The 12,429-nt window shown below is 46.3% G+C and overlaps 1 protein-coding gene across 13 annotated transcripts in view; it reads left to right on the plus strand.

Moving 5' to 3' along the window:
* NFIX (nuclear factor I X) overlaps positions 1–12,429 on the plus strand; it is a 2,606,865-nt gene that overhangs the window by 2,388,636 nt on the left and 205,800 nt on the right. For 8 of the 13 annotated variants that reach the window (XM_069604191.1, XM_069604190.1, XM_069604198.1 and 5 more), the window contains one exon: positions 10,557–10,698. The exons of the other annotated variants lie outside the window; for them this stretch is intronic. In XM_069604191.1, coding sequence (XP_069460292.1) covers positions 10,557–10,698 — 142 coding nt within the window. The remainder of the gene's footprint in view (positions 1–10,556; positions 10,699–12,429) is intronic. 13 annotated transcript variants of the gene reach the window in all.

Consider the following 12,429-nt stretch of genomic DNA (forward strand, 5'->3'; position numbering starts at 1 on the left):
CTTCTTGTGGTGTTGGCAAACATTTCTGTATAAGGTGTGCTTATGTATTCTTTCTTGTACTGTGGGTATATTTCTGGATGATGTGTGGTAGGTATATGTTCATCTGGTGTGCATATGTACCTCGATTTCAGATGTGGATGTTTATCTTTTGGTATTGTGTACGCATGTATCTCTGGGTGAGGTTTATGTATCAACTCTTGTGATATGGGTGTATATCTCAGCGTGAGGTGTAGGTGTGTGTGTTTATATACATTATTGTAGTTTGGACATGTATCTGTGGGTGAGGTAGGGGCATGTATCCACTTTTGTTGTGTGGACAAGTATGCCAAGATGTGGTGTGGCTATGTCTCCGTTTGTGTAGTGTGGGCATGTATTTCAGTATGAGGTCTATTTATTTTTTACTTTGCATTTCTAGCAGCGCACAAAGCCCTGTGGCATCTAGGCGCTAGTTGCAATGGATATGAAGTTACAAGAAGTTATCAGGTGTAAAACAGGCAAGTAAATCTGAAGCACAAGGCTGAGAAGTCATGGGTAACAGGCAAGTTATGTGTACAGTACAAGGCTGAGGATATCAAGGTAAGGTAATTGACAGGCAGGTTATATGTACAGCATGAGGCTGAAAAAGACATCATAGGTAAGTTACAGGTGTAAAATCAAAGTCTGGTAGATCCTCAACCTCATGGTGCAGAGGCTACATCAGATGTGCATTGGGCAAAATAAGAAACATTTGTGTAAAAGAACAGCCTGGTCACCTCATGGTGTGGGGGGCTACATCAGATGTGCATGTGGCATGATAAGCAACATTTGTGTAAAAGCACAGTCTGGTAAAGCCTCACCTCATGGTGTGGGGGCTACAAAAGATGTGCATGTGACATGATAAGCAACATTTGTGTAAAAGCAGAAGCACAGTCTGGTAAAGCCTCACCTCATGGTGTGGGGAGGCTACATCAGATGGCTACATCAGATACATACCTATATCTAGGTATGTATCTTTTTTTGTGGAGTGAGTATACATCTCAGGTCGAGGTGGGATGATGTGTCCTTGGGCATGTATCTCAAGATGAAGTGTGGTTATATTTTGATTCTTGATGTGAGGGTGGTATCTCAGAACGACGTCTGGGTATGTATCCATCCTTGCAGTGTGTGCATGTAGCTCAGAATGAGGTGTGGGTATGTCTTTGTTCTTTGAATGTGCAAATGTATATGTTTTTGTGGTGTGTGTCTGTATCTGAGATGTGGAAATGCTTAATAAATAAATAAATGTATCCATTCTTATGGTGTGGACTTGTGTCGCAGGATGAGGTGTAGATATGTTGCATTCTTGTGGTATAGACATTTACCGATAAATGTGGAGTGGCAATGTGTCATCCTTGTATAAGGTAATGTAATGCAGTGAATTTTTGACATTTTGGGGGCCTTTAAGCATTAGTGGTATGCACATGTATTCGGCGTGTATTGTGACAAAGTCCCATAGTTCCTTTGGTGTGCCAGGACTGGGGTAACCTTGGAGGCCACCAACTACACCGTCATGTAGTGCCCAGAAGATGTATACGGAGGATCCCCAAGGTTCCAACCTGGATACCAACTCCTGCAGCATGGGTCCTAGTGACAGAAGCCATAACCCTAATAGGATTAGCAGATTTTCGCATTCTAAGATTCCTATTGAGAAGAGAGGATCCAAGAGTAGGGACAAGATGATACTCTGGAAACCCTAGTTAGACCTTTCAGCTTCCTGAGATGGGGACAGGCTGTACCAGTAAACCCCTGCTGGTTGCCACTAACCCTTCTAGTCAAGATTATGCTGCCATACTTTCTAGAATCCCAGTGCCACTTTCGAAAGACCCAGGCCCATGATCAAGAGTCAACAGGTTCCCTCTTGAACGACCTAACCGCTGATCTCCAGAATGCCCGTGGTCTTGGTGATCCTGGAGAAGGGAGACACCCACCTGTAAAGAAAAAACCCTAATGCAATAAGAGAGACTGGCTCCTGTAAACAGTGTAAGGAACTCATGGTGGCAACAGTAAAGACAGACACAAGTGATCACAGTTTAAGGGTTTTTATTGAACTTTATAATGGGTGAGATAAACGTTTAATCTAAACCTAAATCTAAGATGGAAGCAAGCTACGACCATCAAATTATAATGGGGCAGTCCTAGTGGCATTTTGTCATGTAAAAAGGGCCTATACTAAAAAACCTATTGCCAATAATTACTTCTAAATTAGAAAAAAAAGTGTGGGATAATGTTCACCAGAAAAGAAAAAAGTGTTCTCAAAATGATAAGTCAGGATGGTAAGGCTGGTTCTCCCTTCCCCACGTTTGAAGCACAGGACAAGGCATGACTCTCGAGCACAGCACACTCCTTGGCCTCGTCAGCACGAGGTTCACAGTTCAGTTCAACAATATCAAAAACCTTCAGAGGCTAAGTCTCCTTCTTGCAAAAGTCTTTTGCCTTAGAAGGTCAGTGGTGTTTCACAAAAGATTAAAAAAACAAACAAAGATTCTCTCTGTGATCTTGCACCTCGGGCGATTGCTTTTCACCCCTGGGATCTCCCTCCGCCGGTCTCGGATCCTCCTTGCAAAAATGGGCTTCCCTCCATCGGTTCACTACGGCACCTCAGACATCGCTCATAATCTTTAGGCGCTTTAATGTCAGTTTAAAAAAACAACAAGGTTTACAACCCTTTACCGGATTCACTCGTGTTGACACGCTGTTCTCGGGTGTATTATTATTCACCCTCTTTTGTAAAACGGGAAACAAACACACAAATAAAAGTTCTTTGGCCGATTGCTCTTCGCCCCTGGGATCTCCCGCTGCCGGGCTCGGATCCTCCTTACAACTCGAGGCTCCCTCTGTCGGGTTCACTATGGTCTTTCTTCAATACAGTTCATGTATTGCTCAATTCATCAGAAAGCAAGGTTTTCCTTCTCCTAGATTTCTTGCAGCATCCCTCGGTTGGGCTCACACTTGCCTTTCGTCACTGTTCACAATCTTTTTGGAAAGTGGGGTGCCCTTCTCCAAACTTTTTCCTTGCAATGGGTCAGAGACTTTCGATTGTACAAGGGATTTGATGTGACCCTGGTAGGACCACTCTGACGCCCTACGCCAACCTTTCCTAGGGTCTTCTGGTTCTTGTAGTTTCAAGAACAGGTCCCGGTCACAGTCTTTTGAATGAGTGCCCACGTGGCGCCAGCCCCCTCTGCACCTGGACCTCAACTGGCCCTTCTTTAAAGTTCAAAAATTCACACAAGTTCTTCCTCTTGCAAATTCCTTGCATTCAAAATGTTGCGATTTGCAACCTTGGGCTCAATGCAGTTCGGTTTGCTATCAGCTTCCTCCAACTCAGCGGCTGTGCTGAACTCTCTGGCTTCTTTGTTCTCTGGAGTCAAGGATAGTACCACTGTAGCCGGCTTGCCTCTCCGCCTGCCTTTCCAATGCGAGAGGCCCATGTGTACCATTGACATCTGCTGCTCTGCAACACAGCTGTAACTCCCGGTCTTATGATTTTCCTTTTGGAGGCTTTGTGGGTCTGAGTTGAAAAGGGCAAGGGCAAGATCTAAAGGAGGAGAGGAAAAATGGTGAGAGCAAGGTACAAAGGAGATAATAAAAAAAGTGGAAAGGCAACTAGGAGGTGAGGTACAAACAGGAGGAGAGGAGGAAAAGAAACACTCAAGAGGAAGAGACTAGGTGGAGAAAGAAGGGGGAGTGAATGAGCATGAAATAGACCAGGGAGAAAGAGTGGAGAGAGGGAGGAGGCAGTAAAGACTCCAAAAAGGGGAGCAATACGGAGATTCAAATGAAAAGTAGGCAAGGGTGAGTCCCTCTATAAGGGGAGAAAGCAATAAATGCAACACGTGAAAGGTCAGGAGGTGGTAAAGAGTTAAGTCCATCTTGGAGGGGGAAGAGAGAGCGTCTGGGGTGTAAGTAAGAATCAAGAAGAAGAAAAGGAAGAGGAGAAAGATGTTCAAGAAGAGAAAGAGAAAAAGCAGAAGCTGAGCGGCAGCGGAGAGGAGAAAAACTAAGAGATGGGGGAAAGACCACAGGAATCTGTAGAAAAGGGGCTAAGAATAGGAGACTAGGCAGACTGTACTGAAGGAGGGTGGGAGCAAAAGAAATACTGTGGAAAAGTTGTAACTCTGCCAGCAAAAACCTCCTGGACAAAGCAGACACAGAGGCCAGAAACAACGGGGCCTAGTCATTCGAAAGAAGGGTTAAGCCAGAAAGACTCTGGTCTCCAAAATGCTTGCCATTAATGGAGACACCCACCACGCATGGCAAACAACAGAGCGAGAAGCAGACATATACACATTTTTACCCAGAAGAACATGGCATCCAAGTCTGCATGTGAGTCTTTTGACCATTGCTAAGGAAAGGCGAACACTGAGGGATAGATGGAAGGAATGAAGGACTAAGGCCTGAAAAGAAAGTTTGAGTCATTTTGTTTTGTGGAAAATCTCTCATACTATCCCCCCTTTCCTAAAACATTTGTTGTATGTTCTTTAATAAAACCTATTGTGGTGTGGGCATGTATCTCTGCATGAGGTGTTGTTGTATGGTCCTGGGTAACATGAAGGCATATATTCCTGGTGCGGGCACACATTAGGAGCAGATGAAGCATTGTAGATGATATGTCCTTCTAATTCCACTAATGACTCCAGATGCAACCCAAGGATGAGGCTTTTTCTTGAACAGAAATCTCCTCTGATTTTGAGCAGTAAATCACAGATTAGCGCACGTTGGAAAACCATGAACATCTTGTTATGTTCTTTTAGCCACTCAGGCATATCCAGCTAGTTCACGTAGGATGTGGAATAAGTTAGTTGATAACTAAAATAATTGGTCTGAAATTTAGTTTGCAAGGCGGCCTGATTATATTTGGAATTATCTAACATATTTTCTTTTCTGACCATTCTGGACAAATTATTATTTTAACTTTTGTCACCATTGCCTACCTTCGGTTCTCTGAGAATGTATGACCTGTCTCCTAGCATTGAGGATTTAGACAGCAAAGTGAAAAGGGTTGGCAGTGTTTTTCCATATTGTCTATGTAGTACTTCAAAATTCTCTATAATCTGGGGCTTTAACAGAGCAGTAATACTTCACTCACTTTGTCACAGTCATCGCAGGTGGCATATATAAAAGGCAGAGCTGTATGCTCGCTCAGACCCAGTCATTGCCTTTTCCTCCATGTAAAGGTATTCTATTTAGATCAAGATCTTTTCAAGCTATGAACTGAAACACCCATCTGTAGCAAAAGAACAACAGGAAGAGCACAACCCAAGCAGAATGACCACTAGTCCATACAAACTCTGATCAGATCACAGAGAAAAAAAGGAGGATAGCCTACTAATCAGCTTCATAGCTGTCCAACAAATATGACCCCTTACCAAACCCTACAGCCTTGGATATCAGCTTACCCTAAAGTAGCACTATCAGCCTCTTACCTTCCAACCACCCACCCTAACGGACACCCCATCTCAACACACAACTCTGTCACCAAACAGCATAAGGCAACACAAGAGCTGGCACCATCACGACACATTGCTTCACAATCTCCTAGAACATCACTCAAACAGATGCTTCAACATAACATAATCTCCTTAACAATACTCTACTCCTGTCGCCACAGACAAACACCTTCCATTTCTGACCCAGGGCACCCTCTGAACAATACCCTCAGACAATCCTCAAAACATCTAGAAATGTACACACCCACCACACCGATTCTGTTTCCAAATCCGACCTGTCCCTTCTCACTCAGCCTCTGACCATACCATGGCCATCGCTTTCTCCCATATATCCCGATCCACCAAGAGATCATGAGAATGACAGAACTTGCACAATACAAGACCCAATAAGATACCATGAAATGGACCTCCTCGCTCCTTGCCTCTACCTCTCAACTTCTCCTCCTCGGTGACTTGAACATCCACCTGGATGCTACCAGCCCTTCTTCAGGACTCTTTCGCAATGTCTGTGATTCTCTCTCTCTATTCTTCCCTCTGGCCAGACTAACTCTGCAGGGCACACCCTGGATGTTCTGATCTCCACAGACCTCCCCTTCTCTAACCCTCTCACCACTCTCTTGGAGTGATAATTTTCTCCTTTCTTCCCACCTCTCTCTCTCTACCTTGCAGGTCAAGTCGACTCCAGCACTGCCACCTACCTTCTCGGTCATCCGACCCATGAAGCATGTGTCAGTGAGGCTTTCGTCTCTACTTTCTCTATACCTCCTGAACCTTTGGCTGACTCACACCCTGACACAGCCCTCTCTAGCCTTCATCTCTCTATCTCTAACACTCCGGATGTCCTTGCCTCTGTCATGAGGAACTGCTTTAAGCCCAAATCCAAGTGCAACTCTTGGTACGATTCCGGCCATAAACACGTGTAGGGTGGCGGAGAGGAAGTGGAGGGCATCAGGCGCACCCCCTGACAACTAGGCCTGCCGCCTGCTCCAAAGGCAGTACATACTCTCTGTCCTCTCTAAGAAGAGATCCTACATGCAAGCCTGCATCTCTGCAGCATCTAGAACTTTTTAAAATCTGCAAGGAGCTGGCCAATCCTGCTGCAGTATCTACCTCTCCTGTTCACTCCCAGGCCCTCTGCACGGCCTTGGCCTCTCATTTCATAACTAAAACCCATGACATTCTGTCCACCCTCTCTTCCTCTAGCTCTACCACTCCTGGACCGTCTGAGGCCGTCTTTCCTCCTCCTTTCTCCTCCTTTCCCCTGTTCACCCCTGATGATGTTTCTAACAAGTCTGATCTATGAATGTCTCGTCAAAGCAGGTTCTCCCCTGCTCATCCAGAACCATCAAGGACCACATTGACACCCTTGCATCTTTGCCACTGGAACTTTTCCCTCCCCCTTAATCACTCTCTTGTGCACCCCCTTCTAAAGAAGCCCTTGGCCGATCCTTCCTCTCCCGCTAACTTCGCCGGATCTCCATCACTCCTTTCCTGGGCAAACTCTTGGAAAAGCTAGCCATCTCGCAGCTTTATATACATACTGAATCTGTTGGTTGCCTCCATGACCACCAGTCTGGCTTCAGAGCAGCCAGAAGCACGGAAACTGCTCTCCTGGACACCCGTGAAGATTTGCTCTCCAATCTTGACTCTAATCTCCCTTCTGTACTCATTCTCCTCGATCTATCCTCTTCTTTTGACACTGTCCACTATGCCATCCTGCTCAATCGCCTCCGCGACAACCTTGGCTTTACTGATCAGGCCCTGGCCTGGATGACGTCCTTTCTTACCGGTCGACCTTCTCAGTTCCAACTGGGGTCTTTCCTCTCTTCTATCTCTCTCTCTCTCTACTTGTGGTGTTCCACAGGGTCCTGACCTCTCTCTCGGGCTCTTCAACCACTACCTGGCACCTCTTGCCCAATGCATTGCTACTTTCTGCTCCAATTTTCAATGTTATGCGGGTGACACTCAGCTCTCTTTGAGGCTCTCCTCAGCCGCCTCTGCTTCTTCTTTCATACCAGACTGTCTGGCCGCAAATGAGGAATGGTGTGCGGCCAATGATCTCTGCCTTAATGCCAGTAGGACTGAGAGTCTCCTCATTGGGACACCCGCTCCCTCCTTTCCTCTCTCTCTCTCTGGCCACACACCCTGGGGCCTCTTCCTGCTCCTTCCTGTGAGGTTAAGAACCTTGGTTTCATCTTTGACTCCACCCTCTCCTTCTCTCCTCACATCTCTGGCATCTCTAAGAAGTCAAACTATCAGCTGCACCTCCTCAGAGGTATTCATCCTTTTCTCACTTTCGCTCACTGTCTCCAGAGCTCTGGTTCTCTGTAGGCTGAACTGTTACAACAGCCTCCTTCTTAATCTTCCTGCCTCTACTCTTCAACCTTTACAACTTATCCCAAACAGGACTGCAAGACTTGTCCTTGGCCTCAAGCCCAGGGATCGGATCTCTCCAGCTCTGAAATCTCTTCACTGGCTCCTCGTGGCTGCAAGGATCAAGTTCAAGACCTTCTGCATCGTCCACAGGGCTTTCTGGGGCCTGGGACCGCTCTACCTCCAACTTTCTCTTCCAAAACATATTCCTTCCTGAGCTCTCTGCTCATCCACCTCCAACTCTCTGAGGTCAGCCACTTCTCCAAGCAGAGAGTTGGGTGCAGATCTATCTCCTCGGCTGGGGCCTCCCTCTGGAACATCCTCACTGCCTCTCAAACTTGAGCAGAACCACCTCTGGTTTCAGAAGCAACTCAAGACCTTCCTTTTGGCTTTCTCTCCTCCTCTCCCCTGTTGATGCAACTGACTGCTCCGCACACTGGTCACCTGGTCACCATCTGAACTCGGGCCCAGGCTCCTGCATGTCCAGTTGCCCTCGCACTGCCTCCGGGCTCCCCAACACTTGAGGGTCTGTATCTGCAACCCTACAGTCCCTTCTCTCTACACTTATGAGCCACCTGCTAGCTGCATTGCTAGCTGCACTTGTGAGTTAACTGCACTTCCCGCTTCCCTTCCCCCCAGGCACTTCTCCCCTTCCGTCTTCCCCGCACATGCACCATCTGAATGACACAATGCCTAGTAAAATCGTTATGTTGCCCTCCCTTTGTTTCCCCCCTCCTTGTTTTATCGCGCCTAGAATAAATGTCGTACAGTCGCATTATGTATGCAACATCATATCATATCATTCTCAGTCCTCGCTCTGTAGAAAAATTCCTCCATGGTGATGTTGACAGTTATAATAGTGCAGATACATGAGTACATAAAGACCTCTGTAGAAGTCCTTTTATGGCTATGGACCTTTCAAAAAACGTTTTGCCCATGAGCATCTATTGTGTTTCTCTGGCATTAGATCAGTATTGAAAAAGGGAAAGCCCCAGGAATTGCCTCATTGTATGGAGGAACCGGTTTGGATGCAGTAGGAGTGAACATGAAATGAGGTGTGATTGTGATACATGTGGCCTGGGTCTGCTTGCGATTTATTACTGGATGGTTATGGTAGGTATTTGGAGCACCATATAACAGAAGCTTATGTTTTATGTGAATATAACTTTTAATTGAGATTGCAATTGTTTTCTGATTACATATTTTTCTCTTTCATATTATTTATCTTTATTTAGTTCAATTGATATGGACATTATTAGACAACATTATTCATAAATTGAAAATTTGAAACATACCCTGCCAGGAACATTCATAGTTAAATAAGCATTTTAAATACAGACTTTATTATTGCCATTGTACTTACAGGTTTGGGTTATTTTGAAGAAACTACATGGATAAATGCCGCAGGATTATGGGTTTGAATACCACCTTACAATCCGAGATATTACCCCATGATCTGACCTGTTCCCTACATGTGGAGATCACATTCTATTTGAGCCCTCACTGAAAGAAAGGTTTTTCCCTGGGAGTGAAAGGATGCACTAGCACATGCTCCAATGATGGGAGAGAGTATGAGAATCTCTGTGAATAGAGATGCACAGTGCGTAGAAGGCCCATAGCGGGTCCTACTGAACATTGCTTCTCCAGGAGACAGCAGGTGTGTGAAACTATCGCTGCCCCAAACGGATTTCCATCCTTGTGACCTGTGCTAACTGCGCAGCAATGATTAAGGTATAACTCCAAATATAGAACTAACAAAGCCACCATAACTGATCATTATTTTGCAGGTATTCTGTGGGGTCAAATTGCGATCCCCCTGGGGAAGTCACTGTGCGGTGTCAATGTTCTGAGCAAATATGTGAGCAAGAGCAGCACAGATGCATCTAGCCACACTCCATCTGCCGGCTGCAGCCTTCCCAGGTGCATAGTTGCCAACTGGCCCATGTCATCAGAATCCCTTTCATCCTACCCTGGCTTTCTTAGGCCACAGGGCTTGCATGCTGGGACGTGACCTTTGGCTTTCCATTTTAACTAAGGACCTACAAGCAATGCTTGTTTAAATGCCAATACTGATCAAGTGAATCCTGATGACATTGGACCTAGTTTGCAAATATGGGGTTGTTTAATAGTGCAGAACTCTGGGTTGCAGATGTGGGCAGGGATTCCCAAGTTGGCAGAAGACACGTTTGAGTCTCTTTTCCATGTTGGCTGGGGAACTGCACAGGGCACTGGAGAAGAGACCTTGATGTGTCTCAATCCCAAAGTAGCTCCTGAAGGGACCTCCCTTCTCATGTTCATAGGCTGTGCCATGGCCTGGGGTCACGCCTGCTGATCAGATGGCTCTCTCGCACACAAATACAGTCACATCAACATGTACAGGTTTTCTTTCAACGTTTATTGACCTATTTGTAATGCTTCTTATAGCACCACATGTCAACGCTGGACCATTTTAGATCTATGAAAAACGTTTTACTCTCTACCCCTAGAAAACGGTTTAGAACACCGATCCACTCCAACCACTTCAATGTATTTGTTAACCCTTGGGCCTATCTAAGATGAAGGGGGCATGGCAGGGAGAAGGGAACAGGGCAAGTGACCCCCCAAGAGATCCAAACTGGGATTTTAAAACCAAGATCGGGGGATACTGCATCTTTAAAGTTGTCTGATTCTTCTTCAAACTTAGTTCATGCCTCCTTGTATTTATGTTGTTCGCAGCCCAACGGTAGTGGCCAGGGAAAGGTCACGGGGTCATTTTTGCTGCCACCCCCGCCTCCGGTGGCCAGACCAGTTCCCCTTCCTATGCCAGACACAAAATCCTCAACCCCAGAGGGCGGATCCACGGCACCAACATCACCCTGTAAGTGGATGTTAATACAACACTTCCTTGTTGCACGAGAGCCATCCATTGGCCGGGAGCGGGGGAGAGGGGTGGGTCAAGGAAACTTAAATGATGGGTAATGGTGGGAGAATACATTGATTTCTTTGGGGGTAATACCGATGGGGACATGAAATCATCACATTTTCTGCATTAATTTATTTATGCCATTCCCCACCTTTCCCCACCTTCCACTCCTTATCCATCAGAACCCTGGACCTAAAGATGCAGTAAGCCCCCGCTCTTTGTTCTACTCTCCCAGGTGCAGCCCTTATCTCATGACATGTCCCTGTGCCCAACGCGGAAATGCTTACAGGGCAGAGCCTTGCAAAAGAACATGTCGACACATATTAAAGGCCCCCAATGGTTTCACACCCTTGTCTTGGTAGTGATCCTGCTTGGGCTACTTATGACCTGGACTATCGCCGAAGGTTTTGGGGAGCTGAGGACCCTGAGTCCAACTGAGGGGCGTGTCGGTGGATATTATGTCCTGGGCTGGTCTACTTTGACCATATTTCTTTCCATGGACACATCTCCAATGAAGCCTTAAAACTCTGATGCATATCAATCCAAAGAAATGTCCTTCACCGGTACAAAAGCTAGGGTGGGAAGCTGTAAAGTGGCCAGTGCTTATTTAGAGACCTTCCAGCTGAGCACCAGGAGACCGCTGCCTTTCTCGGCACACGTTCTGGTTGCAGACATCCGTGCTGGGGATCCGTTGAGTGTGAGGTGAGCCATAGAGGAGTGGCAAACAGACGTTGGGAAGGGGAAGGGCTCAAAAGGGATTTACCCATCCTCAGTTTGTTAGTGAACCTTATGCTGCACAAAAAGAGGCAGCTCCTTTCTCCACATTCTCTGCGATTATAGTTACAAGCCAACAGGAGATGTTGTTGTCAAATGGCTGACTCATCTCATGCTCCATGGAATGCCCACCCTGACTACCGCATTCGGGTATGCAAAAAAAAGTCCAAGACTACAGGTCACGCCCTTGGCTCACTCCCTGCTTTCTTTGCTCAGCCACTAACCCTGTATGCTGTCCTCATTACCCCTGGCTGCTTGCTTCCTGTTTGGCTCTGGTTATTACCCTGCTCCCCGTTTATCACCTTGGTCGTCTGTCCTGCCCTCCTCTGGTTTCTAGAACGTACCTGTCTCCTTCTCGAGTATCTGGTAATGGGTGGGAATCTTCCCCTATAAGTGGTAGGCATGTTCCTGTCCCAGAGACTGTGCTTTTCACCCTGGAATCTTGTGAGCCGGCTGCAGGGTAAACAGGTGACACCAATCTGCTGTTCTTTGTCCTCAATTTAACGAGGATGCTGTATTTATATAGACGTTTTCCTCCCTTCCTCCCACCCACTCAAACAACCTACCCATCTCTCCATTAACCTACCCAGCTACCACTCTCTCCAACACCTTCACCCGTTATGTTTGTATATTTTTTAGAAATGAATTTTGTAATATGTCCTGCATTCATGGTATGATCTTTCTGCCTGTTTGTTCAATCAGCATATACCATTAACCCATCCAGCACTCCATCCACCACCATATCACTATTCACTGCCCATGCTATTCGCTATTCCAGTCGTACGTTTATCCACCCCTCCTTACATCTAGCCAGCTGCCTCTCTCGCCTCCATGGCATACGCCATTTATATTTCCATTCACACACATCACAGGAACTACACCCACACATTACCCTGCCGACCCACCCATGTC

The sequence above is a fragment of the Ambystoma mexicanum genome, chromosome 3q (assembly GCF_040938575.1).
Source record: "Ambystoma mexicanum isolate Mex_15411 chromosome 3q, UKY_AmexF1_1, whole genome shotgun sequence".
Classification (NCBI taxonomy): domain Eukaryota; kingdom Metazoa; phylum Chordata; class Amphibia; order Caudata; family Ambystomatidae; genus Ambystoma; species Ambystoma mexicanum.